Source organism: Ptychodera flava, chromosome 9 (genome assembly GCF_041260155.1).
Source record: "Ptychodera flava strain L36383 chromosome 9, AS_Pfla_20210202, whole genome shotgun sequence".
NCBI lineage: Eukaryota > Metazoa > Hemichordata > Enteropneusta > Ptychoderidae > Ptychodera > Ptychodera flava.
The window spans coordinates 43210242-43234826 of NC_091936.1; the positions used below are offsets into that span (position 1 = coordinate 43210242).

A 24585-nucleotide genomic window follows, 5' to 3' on the forward strand; every position below is an offset into this window, starting at 1 on the left:
CCAATCTATGAGGCCCTGGACTTCATCCATGGGGACTAAAAACTGTGTCACTGAATCCTTTTTGCAATATGAATATGATGAGAAACTAAATTTTTATTTTACTTGGCCTTATACATGGGATTCTATGAACAGCTGACTTATACATGGTAGTCTATGGTGGTGTAAACTAAAAGTCCTCTAACATGGCCAAACTTAATCACATTGTGAAACAAATCGACGTGCATCTGTATAGGGTAGGGTAGTATCCTTGTGCAAAGTTTGAAAGAAATTGACCAGGGCATGTCTGAGATATCTGCGTGAACAGACGGACGGATGCACACACGGATGCAGGCACGCACACACGGACATGACCAAACCTATAAGTCCCCCCCCCCCCGGACGGTGTCCGTGGGGACTAATTAGACAGACCACGAAGACAATGAGCAACATATAGCTGAAAGACTATTTTTCACATTGCGATTTTAAGCCCATTTTTATGAGAAAAGGGACATGTATATGTATATGGAGAAAAAAGCAGAAGACATATTTGTAAATTGTTTGTTAAGTGACAATCATATATGCATCTCTTGAAATTTTGTGGTTATAAGGTATAACAGTAGTGTAAGAATAATGAGGTTAGAATAAGTTAGTAAAGCTAAGTTGATAGTAATTCAGATTACAAAATTATACACTAAGCTGAGGAAATCTGAATGAAATAAATGTTGAAAAGTAGCAAAGTCATGGTCATCTTTTGTCTAATACCTTGTGTAAGTTCATGAACTTTACATAAATCTTGCTATAGATTTGTTGCTAATGGGCAATAACTGTGTTTCAGATCATTTGAGAGCAATCCATCCATGACAGGTTTAAATTGTAATATACTTCTATTTAAAGGATAGAAACTTCTCAAATAATTTTTTTCCCTGTAATTTCCTGTGAGAACACATGGACATGCTTAGGACTCTATGCTGGTGCTACCTTGATAACTAACCTACAACTTGTAACGGCATTGTCTAACCTGTTCACCCCAATTTCCTGTAGACAGGTCCACACTCACCATTGATAACAATGGGTTTGGGCCATACCATGGTAGTGAAAGACTGTAACATGTGAGGTCGTGGATACTTAATCTCAGGAATGTCAAAGTCTGTATATTGACTCAAGGATGTTTACATAACAAATGCTTAGGGTCATCTCAAAAGTGAGAATCTAAACTATGAAATGTTTTTTTTATTGCTTTTGATACCCAAAAGAGCATAGAAATCTCTTATACTTTGAATCAGCCATCCTGCATATTTCTAACATTCGTCACAACCTCATTTCTGTTCCACAACTCATAAAACAGTCCACAATGCAGGATTGGTGTACATTCCAAAACTACATATATGAAAGACCCCTAAAATCAATTAGTTAAAAAGGGGGGTTAGAAATTCCCAAAACTATATAACCTCCGCTCCGTTTGGCTCCATTTTTCGGAATTGGAACCTTGGAACCAGTCTATGTATCGGTACCAAATATCAACGCAGTCTGTTCAGCAGTTTTTGACTTTTTGTCGTTTACGGAAATGGACGACATCAAACACCGGTTGAAACCACCTCTATATCACAACTTCCAGTTGTGATAAAAATGAAGAAAAATAAAAATATATTTGGACTCAGTAAAGTTGTTCTTGTTATTGTTGTTGTTGATAGTATTTGCAGAAAAGAACAAAGTATGCGCTGCAAATTCAATACAGCCAAACTATACACATGCACTGCAAAATTCAATACAGCCTTTATAGTATACTATACACATGCGCTGCAAAATTCAATACAGCCTAACTTTACAGTAAGGCCGTATTGAATTTTGCAGTGCATAATTTGTTCTTTTCTGCAAATACTATCAACTACAACAATAACAACAACAACAACTTTACTGACTCCAAACATATTTTTATTTTTCTTCACTTTTAAATATTTAATCATCATCATCATTACCATTGAATTTTGCAGTGCATGTGTATAGCATGGAGGTAGCTTACCTCCATGTCTACAGTAAGGCTGTATTGAATTTTGCAGCACATAATTTGTTCTTTTCTGCAAATACTATCAACTACAACAATAACAACAATAACAACAACTTTACTGAGTCCACAAATATTTTTTTTTCTTCATTTTTCATGTTTAATCATCATCATCATCACCATCTGATCATCATCATCGGAGCCTGAGGCCCCTATGCTTAGTCTAGGGTTTTCCTGCAGCAAGATACAGGCTTGAAAATTACTCACTAAGGCTCAACTTGCTGCGTTCAAGGCAGTTGAAAAATGTTTAGCAGTTGGTACATTTAAAAAAGAATTTTGACTGTATCGGTTACCAAAATTGTCACATGCTGGGTTTAAATCCGTGTAAAATTATGTTTTCGATTTCAGCCCAGGTGGACGAACCGGCCTAAAAAAAAAGTCTGCTGCTAATATCGGCCAAATTGTTCCATTTTTTCTCTTGAAATTCAAAGAAATAAACTCGCTTTGAAGGTCAAGCTGTAATTAGAGCATGTAATTGACTTTTTCTCGACATACAGCCGCCAGGCAGGTCAATTATTGGGTAAAAGGCCTCTGGAGGCAGGTACACTTTAAGGTAGTATGCGCCTCAATAGTTAGACTTCAACTTTTGCTCAAGCTTTCCTCAAGGAATATTTCAATCATACTCTGTCAAAATCAAAACTAAAAATCAGGGTCACATCGCAAAGTTTTGTATTACAGATATTACAAATTACCCAAGATTTACCTTGAATTCAACCTGCAGCTCCAAGGCAGGTTAAACTTTAAGGTATACGTAGTATGCACCTCACTGAAAGAATTAAACATTTGCTCAAACTTTCCTCAAGGAATATTTCAACCATACTCTGTTAAAATCATAAAAATAGGGGGTCACCGTGCAAATGTTTGTACTAGAGAAAACCATGTCATTGTGTAGTGAACCTCCATTGTTTAAACACTATGGTACCCTAGTACGTGATAACCATGTATAGAGTACTTCCATATTTAAAAGACTCCAACACACTATACCTGCAAACCACGTACAGTTTTTTAGTCTGAGGGATGTGTAAATTGTGGTGAGGAGATAGCTTCAGAAAATGCTGTCCCCTGAAGGAAGTGGAGTCGAGTACTCAGTCCTGTGATGGCGTTTCAAGGCAAACCAGCCAAAAACATGATCCGCCGAAGCAGTCAAAGCTGCTGAAATCGGCCGAATTTTTCCGTTTATTCACTTGAAACTCAAAGAAATAAACTAACTTTGAAGGTAAAGCTGTAATTTGAGCATCTAATTGAACTTTTCTCAACATACAACCACCCAGCAGTTCAATTTTTGGGTAAAAAGTTCGGGGGCAGCTAAACTTCAAGGTAATATGCGCCTCAATGAAAGACTTCAAATTTTGTTCAAGCTTTCTTCAAGGAATACTTTAACCACACTATGTCAAAATCAAGAATAAAAGTTGGGGGTCACCTTGCAAATGTTTGTACTACAGACAACCATGTATAGGGATCCTCCATTGTTTAAACACTACGGTACCCTATACCTTACAACCACGTATAGGGATACACTCCAACATGCTATACCTGCAAACCACTACCTACCTACCTACCTACCTACCTTACCTACCAGTTGCCCAAACCAAGTATCATTTACAATGCTAGCTCAATTTTTTGGTACATAGAGTTTTTGTGCATTATATCTTTTTGTGCAGTGTGGTACATTGTCACATCAGTATCAATGACACGTTGGAGAAAAATATTAAGAAAAACCTTTTCAATAAAGATTTATTAACTGTTTAAAGATGTTTTAAAATACAATAACACATGAACTCATCTCGTCTCGGTTCAGACAACTCTGAGACAAAAGAAATGAAGATTTATGAATAATATCATCTCAACAATTATCATGGATTATGAAACTTTCAGGAACTTTGTAGAATGCATAATTAGCAGAGGTGAATTATGTTCCCGGAAAACAAAGGAAAGTAAAAATTTAGCAGTGAGCTTCTTTTCATTCTGATAATGAATAGATTGAGTACCACTGTGTAAAATCACTATACTAGGGATATTATTCATTGCAGGTTGTAAAACAATGGTTCTGTACTCTGTTTTTACACAGATATCTTATAAGACAAAGCAACTCTACTACCTTACCTTAAGACAGATACCATCAGTAGTAACAGACAAGAGAAGCTTATCAAACATTTAAAACTTTGGGAAAACACTTTTGTACAGACAAATTAATACAAATTTCTAATCTTATTAGACTACAATCTCAACTACTTGAAACTAAAGAAGTGTGCAGACACTTGCGCGTGCATCATAACAAAGCTTTCTGTATTTTTGCATGTTGGGTTTATGTGGTGTATTTATCAAGTTCACAAAATACAGTTTGAAAACAACATACAAGCTAAGAAACACAAAAATGCATAGAGAAAAATCATGCAGGGCATGAAACATGTTGCACTTAACATTAGTTTGAGTATTATGTTGTAAGATAAATGAGAAAGTTCACAATATATGAGAAAATAAATTAAAGACAACTGTCAAGTTTTCAATTCTATTCATAGAACCACCTGTACTTTACTTTTACTGAATGCAATTATTTATCACAAACTCAAGAATTTTGAAAAGCATTGCAAGCCTCCCTATCTTTGTGCAGCATTGCAGGGCTCCCTATCTGTACCCTGCATTACAAGCCTCCCTAACTTTGCCCAGCATTACCATCCTCCCTATCTTTGGGCTACATTGCAAGTCGAGCAAGGCCTAACTTTGCAATGCATTGCAAGCCTCCTTAACTTTGCCTAGCCCTTTAAGCCTCCCTGTTTTCAGCATTGTCAGTTTCCCTATTAATCTACCCCACTTCAAGGGCTTCCTACACTCTTCCCTGCATTGGACACTTCCTCAATTATGTCTACAATTTCAAGTCCTCATAATTGCAAGTATTGTGATTAACACCTTGGCAAGCACATGAGACAAACATAATTCTGATCACGCAATGCCAACTTCATTTTACATCAGCATGATTGTGTTCTTCAATATTCTCACCCGTATTTTTCATAAAAACTTCCAACATAACAAATAGTGGTTTGTTTTTCTGGTATCCCAAACTTAAATACCTCCGTACAATATGTAAACACTTGACACATAGAGCAAAAAAACCCAAAGAATTTTAAATCTACAGCAATGCAGAAAATTACATAAGATATGCAGAACAACACACAAGCTATCCTCACTGAAGGTTATTTTCTGTTTCATGAATAAAGATTTTCTACGGCTACTTTTCACGTCTACCCTAAAAACAACTTAGTAAGAGAGTACTGCATAAAACAAGCCCGCAAAACACTTGTTTGCTACTTTGAAAAGACAAATTCTGTTGAAAGAACTTTCTGAAACACAGATTTTGTCCAAGAATACTGTGAAAAATCTTAGAAACAAAAAATAAAAGTTTTGAACAAAATCAGAGTGCAAAGTAAAGAAATCTAAAACTACAGTAACAGGAACATAGATTATTCTACTGGCAGCGAAGTTCAATGGTGAATTTCTGTGGAAATTGGTCTCAACTTGTCATGAAGCTGATATGCAGTCACTTGACAGTCAACAACCAATTAAACTCCACCATAAATGGAAGATACCATTTCTTCATCTTATTCCAATAGAAATACACCATCCTGAGTGTTCTCCTGAAAGCTTAGATCAAGGTGTTGGCTACAGGCCAAATCTTTCTGCTCTCTTTTGTTTCTTGAGCTGAAAAAAAAAAAAAAATTGAAGGGTCGCTGGAGTCTATAACAATCATCAGAACAATAATCAAATATAATCTCTGTTCAGCATCTGGTATTCTTTGTACAAACCAAAGGCTGTTACAGGTCTTCCGGTCTAGCCTAATAAGAACAGCCACATAGGAACTTTGAAAAGTGGGCAGGAAAGACCATACTTTATGTCTACTCACTGTGCCCTTTTCCAATGTTTTACGATCAATACAAACATAGGCTTTGGTCATGCAGACAACATGATTGCACTGGTGAGGAGGCTATGTAAAGGTAGAATACGCCTTGGAGACAGGTATTTTGACGCTCAAATTTTTACAATACTTTTCTGGTCTAGTGCAGTTTACACACATACAGGCTGAGTTGACAAGCTGAATGATGTGTATATCAACATTCTTCGGGGAGTAGAACAATGAATTATGGTTCACATTTAAAACAAAAATTATCAAAAGTTAGCATTACTGGCCCTTTAAGTTCCCTTGAGGAAACTTTAGGCAAAAGTTTAAGTATTATTTTCGAGGTGCAAGATACCTTACAAGTAACAGAAATCAAGTGCAGCAGTCTATTGTGTGATTTGGTATTAAACCCACCTCAGCTTCACTTAGATTGCCTTTAAGTTTTGTTACAGTTGTGGCAGTTGTTGTCGTGGCGCTACCAAACCTCTCCAGTCTTCTCTTCTTTCTCTCAACTTCTTCAAGCTGAGGAGACAATCATATTACAGTCAGTTGACATGTTTTTTATTTGAATTCTCTAGCATGTTTGCCAATTTTTGTTATATTATTTTCTGGAAAGTAGCCTATCAAATTTAAGGTAGAATGCGCATCAGGGACAGACATTCAGACTCTTAAGGTTAGTTTTACAAGACTTTTCTGTTATACTGCTTGTGGGTCCTCATTTTCAAGCTGTCGAAGTAAATAAAATTTTCAGTGTCTTATTTTTTTGAAAATAAAAAAAATTGTTTTCCCATAGAACACAGGGATGGCGGCCATTGTGAATTTAAAATATCAGTAAATTTTATGTAATTTGTTTTTCTACATGTAGTACAAAATGCAGTGCACAGTGACTTATTTATTTCTTGATTTTCAAATTTTGAAAGGGCATTGTCAAAAGCTTCCTAAGACAAGTTTGAGCAAAAGTTGAAATTTTTTACTTTCAAGGTACATACCTTAATTTTCCTATTTAAGGTAGCGGTAAAGGCTAGAGCGTCAGTTAAACTTCAATAAAACTATTAAAACATGAAAGAAGTCAACATTCTCTGTGGAATAAAAAAAACTAGACATTTGGGGTCATAAGCATTGCAGAGTTATAGCCCATTGAAACTTCTGAAAAACTGACCAAATAAGAGGAAGTTGGGGAGTCCTTAGTGTATTAACTATGGTAGAGGTCCCCTAGCTTTTAAAAAAATGTTTGAAAAGGGAAAGTCATTTTTACTGTTTTTTAGGAAAGTTTGACAAGGCAGTGCTTGCATTCAGAATGCGTGACTGTTATTATAAATGCATTTTTAGATTCTTTGAGTGTCAAAGAGGTGTCAAAAGTGAGATTAACCAAAAAGACTGCTCTTTGACTTCAAAAGAGGGGTGCAAATATGGCTTGTTTTCAACAATTTTGACAGAATAACAGTTTTCCTACATAATTTTATACCAATTAAATCCAACCTTTCAAATGAGATATGGACATGGAATTTTTACAGCCTATTAACAAGGTTACAGATAAGATTTGTACGGCACAATTTTCCTGTATTTGAAGTACTTTTTGAAAAATCACATTTTGAAATTTGAAAGAATTTTTAATAATTTTTTGATATGTAAACCCATGTAAATCATAAAACAAATTTTATTTACAAATCCTGCCGTACAAATCTTACAATTAATAGTGTCAACATATTTATAACTAATTGGTAATATTAATTTATTATTAAATTCAAAGATGTAAAAAAATATGAAAAAATTAAATTTAATATTGATTGGTGTCATATTTCAAAATCATGGCTACAAACATACAATTTTTATATTCTTTGGAGAAAGTATTAACTAAGGGAGTTATCCTGAAAATTTCAACTAAATATCTTGATTCTAACACTTGAAACTTGCATTAACTCTGAGAAAAGAATTGGTGCAAAAATAGCCTTTACCGCTACCTTAACATTCATCTGAATGGTTTAACACTTTTTCAACACATACAGCTGAGTATGCTTCTAATCAAACTACGTGAAATCCTTCATGAATCTCATATATGTATGAGGAAGCTATACTTGTGTTGATAGGTAAAATACCAGCAATAAACTTGAACACTGCTATAAAACTATCAAAACAATCCATATCTGTTTATAAAACTATTCTTTTCATTAGAGAGTTACTATCTGACTCAGAGTGAACAAAAGAATCAAAGAAGATATACAAAACTGTTTGATAGTTTTTATGATACAACTTGTAGACATCCATGTACAGTGGCATCTACAACTTACAAGGAGTCATTTGCTTCAAATCTTTACACATACCTTCACTGCTGTTGATGAAACAGATTCACCAAATCTTTCTGCTCTTTTTCTGATTTTATCCAGATCTCCTACCTGAAACATAAACATATCCTACAGTAAGTTGCAGTCTTTGCAAAGCTACCAGCTGAAAGCTGCTATACAATATCCCATACACCATGAAAACAACTTTGATAAGAAAACTGGCAGGCAAACTCGAACATCAAAGAAGAACATGTCACCATTGTCAACAACTCACATAATAACAAAACACTTTGAAATCTAAGATGTCATCAACATTGCCATAAATGAAAGGTCAGTAAGCCTTTCTCAGCGTTTTCATTACAATTTCAAAACTTGCGTACGATTTTACGCAACTGAGTTTTTATTTGCGTAAAATGTATTCGAAATGCGTACGGTAGGAATCAGTATCTGAAGTGAGTTGGGCAGTCTTTTCTGTAGAACTTGGGGGTTTCCTGTAATGCGCATGCTCTATTAACAAAAAACAACAACCTGGGGGGCTTCAAGGTGTAGCTGAACGTTTGCCATGCCGTGATGCATGTCCCGTATATGATCGTTGAGCAGCCGAATGAGTTCATGTTCAAAGAAAATACCTTCTGACTACGAAATTTGAGTTTTCAAAGGGTGAACAAAAAGCAGATACTGTTCAAAGTCCAGCGGGATCTCTCAAGAATGCAACCCGACAGAGTCTAAATGGTCACCCGTAAACACTTTCCAAATAACATGCGACGTAATGACCATTAACTGTATTGTGTTACCAACAACGTAGACTCGATCGATTCTTGAATTTTTTGCATCTGTAGTGCCATTGTCTGTACAGAACTGATTGACATGACGTTTTGTGATGATGAAATACAATGTTGCATAAAGTGCTTCGGTCTGCTAAAGTCAAAAATGTCACTAGCAATATATCTGATAAATGTCACTAGCAAGCAGGTGCATATGTTCTATTTTTGTCCTGCATTGAACCACGTTCAGGCAATGTTGTGCGGGCCAAGTACGTCCGTGTCATGGGGCCGCATTTCTCAATGCGTATTAGTTTACGCAGTCATAATTTTTTTTGCGTATTTCCGAACAATTTTGCGTAAAATACGCAGTATTTTGCGTTAACGGAAACACTGTTTCTATGAAAACAAGATCTTTACAATCGCCAATATTTTCAGAGAGAGGCTCCATCAATCTTTGTTGTTCAGAATAACAATACATGATTTCCATTCATTACTGACAACAGAGTCAACAGTGACCCTTTCATCCCCATGTCCCTGTGTAAAAGTCAACCAACTCTGTTGAATTGGATGTACCAATGTGTGGTTGTGAACGCCTGAAGACATGATTTGGTATCAGAACAGTGGATGCTCACAGTTTTTGCTGGATAGGTTCTAAGAAAGAGATGGCAGGATTTTACGGCAATACACTGTGTGTTCCAAAGGTATGAGTGGTATTGTCACAAAATCAGATATTAACTAAACAAGGGTTTCTTGTAGGAGCCAACACCTCCCTATGTTACTAGTGATAATATGAGGTTATTACGAAAATACCACAAAGGATGCATGAGGACATTAGCGCAGCGTATTGCCGACGCGAAGCAGAGGGCGATGTGGGGCGCCAACATCCGAGTGTATCCTTTGCGGTATTTTTGTGATATCCTTATTATTATACATCTTACATTCCTGACTGGGGTATCGAATTGTCAGAGTAATGACTGTTTTTGAGCAATGTCGACAATTTTTCTTCCGATTTTATCACGCCGGTGTGGAACGCTATCTCGGACATGCTTCTGCAAGTTCTGGAGTTTGTGCACTACACATGTGCGTACAGAGTGTGCTCAAGATATGTTCTGGCACCCGTCCAATGCGTCCCTTGAAACCATTCACCAGTGAACGCGCAGATACAGCAGCAGGGGATGAGGGGATGGAGTGCCTGGAAACTGTACGTGTTACAGAACATACGTTCCTACGGTTTTTTTAAGCGCTTGCAAAATTCTGTTGTTCTCGAAGGTAGATGTACAGCAGTGAAGAATATGTCCAATCAGCAACCTATCATCACTCTTAACATTGCTGAAATGAGGGCTTCCAAACAGTATCTGTGAAAGTACATTGGTACATCTACACGTACTGAACTAAGCCACTATTTGCAGACATTGAAAGAATTGTGACCAATAAAATGTTACTATTAAAAGATTCTTAAATCCAGAGACAATTACTAATATGTCCAAGCTGAGATTAATATTGAATTACTCACAGACACTGGTGTTAACCCGGACACATGCACGGACGCAAGGACATGACCAAACCTAAAATTTCCCCCAGATGACGTCCATGGGAACTAATTACTCACAGACACTGATGTTGACCCTGATTTGATTGATGATGTCTTCGACTGTTGATTGGCTATTCCAAACCTGTAGGTACAATAGGACAAAACATACACATTCAGGATAAAAGAAGTGTTTTCAAACAGGGCTGAATTGAAACTTTACTCATCACTCTGCCTTTCTTGAAATAAGACTTACAGAAGTACATGTAGGGTAGTAAGTAGGAAAGACTTTCATTTTTTACTATGTTATGTTCTTACTGGAGTTTCCTGATAATAGGTCCATCCACATATACGCCCATGGTGATTATTTTAGGGGTGGGTGCTTATTTTGCTTGATCTTTACCAGTGACATCTCAATTTGCCTCATTTACCAATGAGCTGTCATAAAATGACTGTTGTATGGCAAACAAAATAAAAATATTGAGGCTTCTGGCTTCCTGACTGCAGCCATTTACATCAGACACCCCTACTTTACTGAAAATAATTGCAAATGGACTGATCCTGAGATGTACATTGATACATTGTAGCAGTTTATGTCTAGCTGTCTTCTTGTAATATTGTATTACTATGTGTGTGTAAGTGTATGTCTGTGTTGTCTACTGTTAATTACTAAGTGTGTGTAAGAGTATGTCTGTGTTGTCTACTGTTACATCATTCACAGATCAGAAAAAGTGTAACATTGTTTCCTTCTGAGGTGCAGGTAGAATTGTCAGAATTTGTTGAAGAAAATATCAAAAAAGAAAAAGAATTATAATTAAAAAGTGTTCTGCAACATCTTACTCTTTATTTTTCACTGTATGAGCTTCAACTCAAATACAAGCTTTTGTGAGTAACTGGGTTTTATTACCCTACCAAGTTAATGCTCTGGGCATTTATTACACTTCAGTTGTGCCTCTAACACTTTACCCATTTTTTTAATAAATGCCCTGGGCCCATTATCAGAAAACTCCTATAGTAGTATGTGAGCTCATGAAAACTCTTGAAACTTTGCAAAAAGTCCCCTATTTGCATGCCTTTGTTTATACACAGACAACATCTTAGGTTGACTGGTTTGAAATTGTGTAATTGGGTTATTGAAAACAAAAAAATTTTTCTCAGTGCTAATTAATCAAAGGTATAGCATTAAACAGACTTAATGTTAAGAAATTGATACACCATGTGAAAACTTACAGCCATAATGCAAAAGATCTACAAGTATAAACTTGGTATCTTTCAATGCAAAACTGAAAACCTTGACAGATCATCTGAGACTGTTGAGTTTGGTCGACCATCAAGCAACATAGGGAGACAGTCCCCTTTGAAGTTTGAGTGATTTGTTGACTAATTGGTTGACTGACTGATTGATTGATTATTTGATTGTTTTAACCACTAATTATCTCATCAACAGGTATTAATGAACAGCTCACCTCTCAGCTCTGGCAGCTTTCTTGGCATCTGCAGACACTGGTGCTCCGAACCTTTGGGCTCTCTTCGCTATTTTCTGAAAAACACAAACCAAACAAAAATGGTGCAACTTCCTGTCTGCAAACTTTCTCACTGAAAGTTTTCTTACTTTGCCTGTAATGCATAACAAGACACACTGGGCAACACAGCTCCATTAAAGGTATACAGTCACCTGTAATCTAAATATGCCCATATATGGTCAAAGGGGCATTCCTTGGTATTCAGAATGCCCATGTGGGGGTGCTGTTTTTAAACAGCGGCCACCCGCGCAAAATCTGTGATTGGTTAGATTTTCTCTTTCCATGGTAACTGTGGCAAAATTGGAACAGATGACAGTATACCTTTAATACATCACATCATGTTTACACAATCTAACTCTGTCCTTCCATTTACAGGTGCAATTTGCCATCTGTTGTCTGGTGATTATATTCATCATTTCAAAAATTACACAGGACTTGTACTTATACTGAATAATATAAATTTCCAACTCAAAGCAAATCACACCTTCTACAGTGCTGTAAATCACAGACATTGTTCACATCTCAATTTTCTTCAACAGCAGCATTTTATACTCTTCTAAAACATGATTGGTTTAAAAATCAACATACTTCTGCAAACCTGCCACTGCCCATGTGCAGTTTCTTCAGATTTTGTAAGCTTTTAGCCTATTGGTTTCCAGAATATCATTGATATTAATGAGTCATTTCAAAACAGCCAATCAGCTACAAACTAGCCTTTGTTTCAGACTACTTAAGTTACTCTGAATAATTACAATCTACCAATCAGCTATAACCTTCCCGCACATTGCACCTTTAAAAAGTTCATTATTGTATGCCTGCCTGACTGACAAGACAGTAATTTCAGCATGTTTTTCATAAAATCACACAAAAAGTTTGTGTTTCAGTTTGAAAACTTCCGTAGCCAGTGGGAAAATTACAACAGAGTAAGAAAGCACTCCAGCAGGTATAAAGTATGAAGTAAAAAGCTTGCTTGCTTAAAAACTCATTTCACAAACAAATCAACTTGAATTCAATGTACATGACTCAAGTGGTTCAGAACAAGCTTACAGGTTGACACTGACAGACAATATTATCAACAGAGTTGTACATAAAATGCAAAGTTTGAGACCTGACATTACTGGATCCTCTTTTCACAACTTGACCCATAACCTCCCATGATGCCTTTCTACTTACTTCAGCTTCAGTGAGGCCCTCTGTGGAAATAATGGATGGTTTCACTTTGGCGACAGGTGATGTCACTGGTTTAATTTCTGTGCTTATTTTGATCACAGTTGGTTTCTCTGGACTTGTCTCTCCTGTTTCATTGGTCTTCTCTATTTTCTCCTCTTCTCCCTCCTCCTCTTCCTCCTCCTCCTTTACGTAAACAAATAAAGAAAGAATAATGCATTTTGTCTAAATTCAATGGCCAAGTATTGTCTTCCATAAAAGGGTATTCATGCTGGACAATTTGTCAAGGGCCAGATCGTACCTGTAGATGTTTTAAGTCTGCTCAAACTTGTCAATGTGGACATTGGCTACGCCAGATCACAGTCGCACAGCAGACCTCTAACCATATTTGTAAAGGTAGATGCAGTACATCAGCCAAGGGTCCATTCTGGTAAGACCTAAACGTTTAAATATTGTTCAAATCATGATGGTCGAAATCACAGGTTCTGTTAGTGAGATACTTCAACTTTCCTTGAGCCAGGCACAAACTTTTAATGATCCAGTGAGGACACTGACCAAGTCTTTTCCATTGGAGGATTAGTTTAGTCGGGACCAAATCTTAGTAGCATTGCGTATGAACAAGGCTTTAGACACATAGACATAGAAAAGGATGAATTTGTTTGACTTTAATACACAAATTGGTCTTGGCCTGATAGCACTGATCATATTACTAAAAATACTGCCATTAAATGGCTGTGTGTTGGGCATTGGTGGAAAATAACCACAAAAACATGAGTGCTGGTAATTTAAAAGGTTGCCTTGTCGAGTAAAATAGTTCCGGCCATCCTATCACCTGTCCAAAGAATGGGTTTCTGTCATATTTCACCTGCAGTGCCAAATATTTACCAAACCATAGGCAGGCAAGCACACACTCTGCATAAAGTATATGGTCATGAATTGATTTGAGGAAAACATCTTAGATTTCTGTATTCTTGAGTTTTTCTTCAGCTTTCACAGTCTGCTACAGCAAACTTGCACAGCCCTGAAAGTTGTTACTTGCACATTGAAAATATTCAAATGACATACTTACCTCATCTGGTCCTAAGACATCTTCCTCGTCTTCTGTGGTTCCTTCAAATAAAGCAACAGATACGGCGCAACACGGAGTCAATCAATGTTTATTCTTATTCATTAACTACATTAAGATTACATACATGTACAATGCGGTATATAGAACAGCCCAATTAAACCCTTAGCAATTATCAAAGTGAAGGGAGGTGCGGTGGTAAGCATGACTTTTTTCAAATTCTGTACACACTGCAAATAAACCTTCATTTAGTATCTCTAGTATATGTAACCCCTTTATGATCAACCATGAGATACATAAATACTTTATGTAATATTTAAGCAATAAAGCACACCCAGCAATGGTATACCACGAGATTTTGACCAGTTCATAACATACATGCACTAGCGATAGCGAGTGTATATATGAAGTGAACTGGTCAAAATTTCATGTGTTATACCATGAGCTTTTGACCAGTTCACAAAATACATGCACGAGCGATAGTGAGTGCATCATGTATGTTGTGAACTGGTCAAAATAGAGTGGTATACCATCGCTAGGTGTGATTATTGCTATTATATATCATAACAGAATATTGAAATTCTGGCGTGGAACATCAAAACAGACTTTTGCTCAAGCTGAGAGCTTGTGCGTATGCAAGCCGTGGTATATCGCCAATATACCACGGTTCTTTTTGCGTTTCGACCAATCAGATCGCTGTATTTGCACCATCAATATACTTGTATGATATAATTACAAATTAAACTGGTTGGTTTCTGATTGTGTTTTAATTCTGACTAATTAAAAGCTGCACAGTTCCACCATGCTAAAGGCACATAATACACAAATACTTTGCTAGGTCTATTTTCAAGAAGAACTGAACTTGTTGAGTGGCTCAGGTACAAAAGCCATACTTGGGACATGTTCCACAGATATATTTATGACTTATTGAAGGAGGCACTGTGGACCAGTGGTTAGAGTAACAGACTCACTATCAGAGGATGGAGAGTTCGACACCCGATTCAAGACCTGGTAGGTCCAGAGTAATGAACTCACTGTTGGAAGACGGTGAGTTTAAGACTCTAGCACGGTGATGTGCCCCTGAACAAGGCACTTTACTCCTCAGTGCTCCATTGGGGTTAGTGGGTTATTGGTACCTCATCCTGTAATTGAGTTAACGCTGGTTGGATGATGGACTGACTTAAGAGAAGATATATGGAAAAACTTAGATTATTATACACCTACTGCCGTAACCTATGGGAGTTTGACCGTCCAATAACTTTCCGTATTTTGTATAGTATGCGGAGTCCCAAATACGGGAGATGCGCAACGCGCCTGTTTGGGGTTTGCAGCAATTTTATTTCAACAATTGCGCGCGTTCCACTCATATCGCGTGTGCCGCATCCCTCAAAATGTACCATAGAATTAGTTTATACGGACGATTAATGGAGGGAGGTGTATATGGTTATACATAAAATACAACCCTGTATGGACTCAGGCTCAGTGAGTGACGTATTGGACTCGCCTTCGGCTCGTCCAATACGTCACTCACTGAGCCCTCGTCCATACAGGGCCGTATTTTGTGAATACCCTATAGTATTACACTACACTGTACCGGTAGGTACATGTAGCAATTGAAACTGTGCTATCTGAAAAATTGTCACCAATTTTTGTTTTTAATGGCAACCACACTTTCTTGTTCTACCAACCAAAGCATGTTAAGATACACAATATTAAGCCTGTCAACTAAACCTACACATATTAAGGCTGCATTGTTTTTCAGGGTTTTCCACAAGGGGTTTTTGAGGGGTAGGTCACCCATCTGTTTTTTTAGAGCAATCTATTCATATGTTAATAATACAAAAGAAGATATTTTCACAACAAAGAAATATGCAGATAATACACTGCAATGTAAATTGGCCACTCTGTTTTTTTCAAAGCTGGAGAGAATACTGTTATTGTTGACAAGTGAATTCTGGTATAGATTACGATTCAAATGTAAACAATAACAATGCATTCTACATGTCCACGGACAGATCAATCAATCAATCAATCAATCAATCAGAGGCATTCATGTAGCACCAAAATCAATTTCAAGGTAATGTTCTAAGACATTTCAGGAAAAATAAAACCTGAAAATGTTACAAGGGTTCCTGGGTTACTTTACCAGGGTTTTCAAGACATTATCATGGCAGTAATATCAGGGAACATATACTGTAACATTGTTAATAGGGTTTTCAAGACATTATCATGGCAGTAATATCAGGGAATATATACTGTAATATTGTTAACAAGGTTTTCAAGACATTATCATGGCAGTAATATCAGGGAATATATACTGTAATATTGTTAATAGGGTTTTCAAGACATTATCATGGCAGTAATATCAGGGAATATATACTGTAATATTGTTAATAGGGTTTTCAAGACATTATCATGGCAGTAATATCAGGAATATATACTGTAATATTGTTAATAGGGTTTTCAAGACATTATCATGGCAGTAATATCAGGGAATATATACTGTAATATTGCTAATAGGGTTTTCAAGACATTATCATGGCAGTAATATCAGGGAATATATACTGTAATATTGTTAATAGGGTTTTAAGACATTATCATGGCAGTAATATCAGGGAATATATACTGTAATTTGTTAACAAGGTTTTCAAGACATTATCATGGCAGTAATATCAGGGAATATATACTGTAACATTGCTAATAGCATTTTCAAGACATTATCATGGCAGTAATATCAGGGAACATATACTGTAACATTGCTAATAGGGTTTTCAAGACATTATCATGGCAGTAATATCAGGGAATATATACTGTAATATTGCTAATAGGGTTTTCAAGACATTATCATGATAGTCACAGTGTATACATCTATAGGCAGAATGTATTTGATGAAATTTACACACCATTTCCTACAGACATGTTCAGTCATTTTTTTTGACACAGTGGAAATTTGATATGATTCCTTATATGATTTTCCTCATCATTATACAAACAGTACAAGTATCACTGAATAGCACGTAACTTCACAGCCATGTATTTACCTCTACCCATGGGTCTCACACGTCTGAGATCATGTATATGCACTGAACACATGACTTGTCATGTGTCTGACTGCACATCCTGAACATGTGTATAGTGTATCTAAATGTATGTGTCCAGAACAGGCAAATACCTGCTCAGTAGATAGAAATGGTCTCTTCCCACCCCCACCATACAGTTATTTCTATACTCGAGTGACAGGAGTTTCATGAAAATAATTCCAAAACTATAAAACCCACAGATAAAATAGGCATTATTTTTAGTACGGAAGGAACTGGTAATCAAACTACAAATATTTTAAACACTGAACAGCAGGGAGAAAAAAAGAATGTATAAGAGATTGTTCAGCTATTTGAGGCCAAGCAAGAATACATGTAAATGTTAGTTACAGGTCAGTTTCAGCATACAGAGACAGAGTCACTACTTTCAGTCAAAATGTAGCGCATCCCAACAAAGTCCCTTTTACTGCTTGATTATTCTGGATTATAGCATCAATAACATGAATGCATGAATTAATGTGACCTTTACACACCAACCATGAAAGTCAATGACTTACTGAATATGAAATGACACAACCACCAATAATATTACCTACGCTACATTTTCACATCATTTCATTTGGATGTTACTTCAGATCCATGGTTCATCATGGAGGAACCATGCCAGATCTGAGATTTGCCATTTTTGTCAATCTGTGTATATACCTTTTCAGTATTCTGACTGATCTTACCTTCACAAGTCTACAACATATGGTATTACAATTAAGGATCAGGTATTTTAACTTTCACAGCAGATCCATGGCTGTAAATGTGCCAGTTCATCAACACTGGTACGATACTCATTTATCTAGTTATATTACTTCAGCAAATGCTGCACATTACACTCAACAACTCAAATCTGTGAATATCTAAAATTCTTTCTACACATTTCAGGTTGAAAGAGATAATAAAGGGTGACTCTTGACAAATCAGCAAACTTTACACCACAACCGGTGGAAATTCATCCTCTATTACTATCTTACAAATATCTGGCAAATACAAAGAGCAGTAGAAAGTATACATTAACCACACTGGGGATGACATAAAGCTACATTCTTAGCAGGCAAGGCTGTTGGTGTTGGTTGAGTATCATAACTTTTGATCTCAAGACAACATTACAACAACCTTTGTCAGCAGAATTGTCAAACTTTAGGTTCATGACCTTTGGGAAATAAAATTGAAAAATCAGAAAGCCTGAGTGTCTTGAGATCAGAAGTTGAGATACTATTTTATTACAAAATTGGGTCACTGATAAAAAAGATATGCAAACAAGCAGAATGCTTTACCAGCAAGAAAAGAGAAGTATTTAAGGCCTGCTATGATTACTTTAAACTGTGCAGAAGTAGCGATGCAAGTTACTGTAGAGATCTGGGATGACAATGCCAAGAGAGGTGACAAATTTAGAGCCAGACACCATCCAACATTCAGTAGCATGATAGGGTGCAAAATAGACTTGTAAGGGTCATAGGAAAATATATTACCTGCTAATTGGCTTAGAGTTACATCACCTGTAAAAGCCAAATTAAAACAGCAGTCATATCAAAGCATGCATGCAAATGCTTGTTTCATTTTCCATAGCAATGCGGAGTTTGAAAACACTACAGACAGTATCTGCTCTACTGTCAATGACAGTCCCGTGTGTGTGGAGGGACTGTGTCTATGAAAATACTACACACAGTATCCGCTCTACTGTCTATGAAAATACTACACACAGTATCCGCTCTACTGTCATTCAATGAAAATACTACACACAGTATCCGCTCTACTGTCATTCAATGAAAATACTACACACAGTATCCGCTCTACTGTCTATGAAAATACTACACACAGTATCCGCTCTACTGTCATTCAATGAAAATACTACACACAGTATCCGCTCTACTGTCATTCAATGAAAATACTACACACAGTATCCGCTCTACTGTCATTCAATGAAAATACTACACACAGTATCCGCTCTACTGTCTCAATGAAAATACTACACACAGTATCCGCTCTACTGTGATTTCATGAAATACTACACACAGTAGCTGCTCTCCTGTCAATGAAAATACTGGTACTACTGCACTAAGTTGTATAAGTGGTGGCTTTCAAAACCAAAGGTATTCCTACAATTAGATATGTGTATTTTTTTCTCTGCTTTTTCTCATTATCAGTACGATGGCCCAGTGCAAGAGGGGTGTATTGCCTGTGTTAAGGCATAAGAGATACACCCCTCTTGCACTGGGACATCAAGAAAATCTCCATGGGCAATTCAACAACACAGCAGCTCCCCTCACACTATCCTTTTACCCATTTCCCTCCATAAAGGTCCAACTTTGCCACAGAAAACAATAAGATTAGACGAAACCATGGTGTTGAAACGGGTTGAAAGACTTGCAAAACACTGAATTTAGTTGTAGATCTGAAAAATGATTTTGTATCTCACAAAAATGACAAATAAATGAGCAAATGACTAAGCTAGAAATTTCAGAAAGATCAAAGGACATTTGGTAAGCTACACTACTAGGGCTACACTGCAAAATCTCACCATTGGCACTGATATGTTCTTGAAGACGTTCTACAAGTTCTGCTTTGTTTCCCTTGGAATCCAATCCCTTTTCTTGGAGGAGTTTTCGAAGTTCTGCCACCTGTGAATGAAAAGTGAAACTAGTGAAGAATGTGATCCATGATGGCTATCCTCTACACTGAACATTAAAGAGTAGGTTTTAGTAATTTTTGGTGCTGCATATTTATTTTTTTTTTGGGGGGGGGGGGGGTTAAAATATTTAACTTTATTGGCCTAAACAAAATTAATGTTTTTAAAAAAATGTATTTTGATGTTAAATTTTCACCACTTAAAATTTAAATTGCTCAAATGCAGGTAAGGAAACAATTTGAAAAGTACAGTACACAATGTTTGCATATTTTCTAACCAAAACTTACCTGAAATGAAATGAGATTTTTTGTTTGATTACATAGTGAACATGAGCTGGTCATTTTGTATGCTTGATAGAGATTTTTCAGTTGGATAAGTATGTTGCATTCACAAATACCTCAGAGGGGGTAGGAGAATTTTCTCTCAATTTTTAAGTAATCCCCTAAATATCAGCCAATGACTGAAAATGAATCAGTCATCAAAGAATCGATAGTCGTGGCCCTATGGGCAGACTTTCACCTGTTTAAAACACTTTAATGTAGAATAGAAATTCAACATTACTTTATGTATCACTGCATATACAATAGCTTTCATTTTATGACAAGGGTTGAAATCGGCGGCTCCAAGACACTTCGAACCAAAACCACTTCGCACCATACTATCTCGTCCCATACCATTTTGCACCTAAACAACCTCATGCCAGAACCTCTTTGCCCCAAAAGTCACGTTGCCCCAAACCATTTCACCCCTAAAACAACACCACTTTGCAAACCAGTAAGCTATATAAAGCTGTAAATAAACACCACTGCCATGCATCAAATTTTTCATCATCTTTCTATCAACCAAGGATTGATATCTTGAAAGTGTACACATTTCAAGAAAATGACATCGTGCAATTCCGCGCACGGCACCTGAGTTGTAGCATTTGGTAGTTTGTATTTTTCTTTTTTTAATATACCCATGGTTTCATGCAAGAATAAATGGGTCATGGTAGCCAAAATATCCTGACACAGTAATGCTTCCAAGTTGCACGTAAAAACAGTTATGATACATCGTGGCATCGTTGTTTTAGGATGAGTTGGTAGTATTATGATGGTACCATACTTGGGGCAAAGTGGTTTTAGTATGAGGTGGTAGTTGGGGCGAAGTGGCATTGGACGAGATAGTACTTGAGACGAGGTTGTTTTGGTACGAAATGGTTTTGGGACGAATTTGTGTGTGGCAAACTGGTTTTGGTGCAAAGTGTCTCAACCCCAAATTTGCAACAGCTATAGCTGCCAATCTAATTCCGGCAAAGCATGGGCGGGCATAACATTGACAGGGGATAAACATAGGGCCAATGTCCCTTTAGCTACTATAGACTTGAAGATGTACAAAGTATAATATTACCGGTAGATAATATGTACTCAGACTAGAAACGATAGCCCAAAGAGAAATGTCTTGTACAAGGTCCATAATTTCCTAGCCATTAGCCTCTAACATAAAATATACAATCATACATGTGGATGTAAAAGCAACAATAAGGGGCTGATATCGCCATGTGTAGTAAATAAAACAATTGATGTAATAAGTGTGACTGTTTTTTTAAATAAAGGAATAATGATGAACACGGCACATATATGGATATTTGAAGCAAATTTCAGAACATGCTGTATATATTTTTTTGTGGTTTGGATGGTTGAACTAGTGCATAAAAAATTTTAACCAATTGGAGGGAACTGTATACCACATATCAAAGCTATCTGACCAGCGGTTTTATGAAGAAGAAGGTTTTTTACCAAAAACGCCTTTTTTGAGCTAATTTGCATATTTACAACAATATCAACAGACAAAAAAAAAGTTTTCTCATAATCATATTTCGCACCTACACAAGAAATATTAAATCTCTAAGTACTGCAGTTCTCAAGATATTTGAATAGACAGACATCCTCACAAACGGACATACATATATACATACTGTACATACATACTGACGATTGACGCCGGACGGATACCCATCCCAATAGCTTCTATAGACTATAGTCTATAGTAGCTAAAAATGGCACTGCACTGGGCTTCACGAGGGGCTGGCAGCTCCTGATACCGATATTCCTTCTACTAGTTCATCAGTCATACCCAGCCTAGCCCTGCGTTAACATGACCGGATGAGAGGCCCTCCTATTCCTTAACAATGGGGCTGACATGAAAACTCTGAGAGTGAATGCTCAAAATCGAAGGCTTAAAGTGGGGCTCAGGTAGTGATAAGTTGTACAAATTCACCTTAAACAGGAACTTCCCCTATAAAAGCAAGATTATCGATAATCCACGCAAATGGAAAACAATCACGCTACTGATCGGACGTGCCATCTTTGGACCCAGAATCCCGTAATTTTGCGATATTCAGGCGTTCATTGTCATCGTATCTTGCATATGATGTATGTGAATATACAGCAACTACACTTGAGTCAAAAATAAACTGAAAAAATGTTCCATATTTTGTCGGAGAACGCATATGTTTCAAAATGTGTTCCCTGTAAAACTATTTGACCCATCTTTGCATATGTCATGAAAGTGCCCATCATGATTATTCAAATTTATTATACGGTCAAAGCAATGCTATGAGATATTCAAAAACTCCCGCCCAGTGAATGCAAATCGATATGTCATCAGTAATCTCGATATTTTGCGCCCAAGGTCATGTAATTTAGTATGCAACAGCTGTGCATATTTATGTCTGTGAACAAGGTAATGGCGACAGAGGTACGACATCTTGGAAGTCATCTATTTGAGTGCGAACGGCCGTAATGAGAGATCGCGTGAACGGAAATAGTTGCATTTCACAGTGAATGTTGTGAAGACTAGGAAATCAAGATGAGTGCAAGATTTTGGCGAAATATTTCAGTTTTATAATAAAAATCGTCCGGTCACCCGACCTGCGTAACGTGCTGTGTGTTCCCGGCGTTATACGGCCTCCACACATGATGTGGTGGGAGGCCGTACTATAACGTCGGGAACACACAGCACGGTACACAGGGCTATACCTAGCTCTGCATGGCAGGGCTGTGTGCTACCGGCGTTACATGGCCTCCCACCAAATGTGGGAGGCCGGTAACACAGCCCTGCCATGTAGCCCTACCTGGGGAGGCGGCGTAGCCAAAGCCGGACACTCGCCATACTCGTAGGGCTACCTGCCATGCAGAGCTAGGCTACACCTAGCTGGGATGTCGGCGAAAGAGTGTGTTCAACGTACGATGACGGGTTCGTGAAAGATCTGTGCAAGAAGTGACTTTTGATAGGTTTTTCAGAGTCCCTCCTGTCGTGAAGGGACCGAGGACTGGTGTGTTGTTAGGAAGTTGGAACTGACATTGACGATGAGTGTCATGCTGTACTGAACCGTGCACTGAACGTATTAAGCAGTGCGATAGCACGTCGGGTTCCTCCCAAAATGCATGGGAACATGTCAGCATCATCATCACTGACAAATTCACACGAATGACGAGTTGCATCTTCTTGACTTTACTAATACATTGAAAGTACCCAAATTTCTATGCACTTCTATGTACTGACGGACATACCTACCTTCAGTTTCTTTACGTCCACGAGTTCCGCCATGTTGCTCCTCAGCGTTCCCGGATACAAAACCTTTGACCTTTGATGAGGGCGCATGTCGAGGTTGCCCGGCCCCCGGATTCCCATACTTAAACTCAATGCAACACTGAGAACTCTGGCTGATTATAAACTGACTGAATATAAACTGTTCTGACCGTTTTAGTCCCACAATTGACCTGTCAGTCGTTTGTTTATTTGCTAGTTTACTTGTTTGTTTTTGTTTACTTGTTTGTTTTTGTTTTCCTTTTTTGACAGTCTAATTTTTACTCCTATATAGTAAAATCTTTTGCCGGTGCACGATTGTAATCTCGTTTCTTATTTTGCCCCGTTCTCGGGCTATAGGTCGAAGAACGGCGTGATTCTGGGGCTCCAGGTTCTCTACGATTTCAGGAATATGGTGGTATACAAATTGTGTGATAAAAATTCCGAAATTTGACTAAAAATGCGAGTCTTTAAACTCCCGTTTCAGTCTCGCGAGAGAGATGAAATTCTATTTATTCCGTCAGTCGTCGACACCCCCGTTGGAGGTTCCGGTGGTAAATGGTTAATTTACGCGATTTTTGCAAAACAAAATTGGAGTCGGTAACCCTTAATTTGTATGTCATTAAATTTAGAATATTTTCATGCGTTAATTTCTTCGATTTTCAGCAGAAATTGCACTTTTCTGTATTTTTTACTCGGTCGGTCGAGAGCGTGAGTGACGCTCTTCCATTTACTGCCTGACACCATTTTCGAACGCCATTGATACGTGACCCCCGTCGCTTACCCTATGCAGTTCTGTGCTTTTATGGTGCAGAAGGAAAACAAACAAATGGCTTAGAATTGGCATATCTTGATTGATTTAACCTCTAAGGTATATTTCAAATCTGTATGTTTATCAATATTTCGCAGTTTGAATGAAGAATTACCTGCGCCTAACGACGAAAAGTATAAAACTCGACATGTTACGAGTGTATCGGTGTGCGCCCCCCTGGCGTGGTATAACCATAGGAGTCATCGAACTCTAACAGAGTTTACGC

The 24585-nt window shown here is 37.3% G+C and overlaps 2 protein-coding genes across 3 annotated transcripts in view; one reads left to right on the top strand and one right to left on the bottom strand.

The window, feature by feature from the left end:
• Positions 1 to 24585, top strand: part of LOC139141127 (probable serine carboxypeptidase CPVL) — a 601148-nt gene that overhangs the window by 400288 nt on the left and 176275 nt on the right. The window lies entirely within an intron of this gene.
• LOC139141101 (SAP domain-containing ribonucleoprotein-like) lies at positions 3750 to 23692 on the bottom strand. Of its 2 annotated transcripts, XM_070710679.1 has the most exons (10): positions 23537 to 23691; positions 19871 to 19970; positions 18822 to 18848; positions 14267 to 14307; positions 13204 to 13383; positions 11974 to 12047; positions 10589 to 10652; positions 8255 to 8326; positions 6348 to 6455; positions 3750 to 5737 (listed from the first exon to the last, which is right to left on the bottom strand). In XM_070710679.1, the coding sequence occupies exons 1-10, from the start codon at positions 23651 to 23653 to the stop codon at positions 5699 to 5701; spliced, it is 822 nt and encodes a 273-aa protein (XP_070566780.1). In that variant the 5' UTR covers positions 23654 to 23691; the 3' UTR covers positions 3750 to 5698. The 2 variants fall into 2 exon arrangements, with proteins under 2 accessions (XP_070566780.1, XP_070566781.1); XM_070710680.1 differs by lacking the exon at positions 18822 to 18848 and having other exon boundaries at positions 23537 to 23692.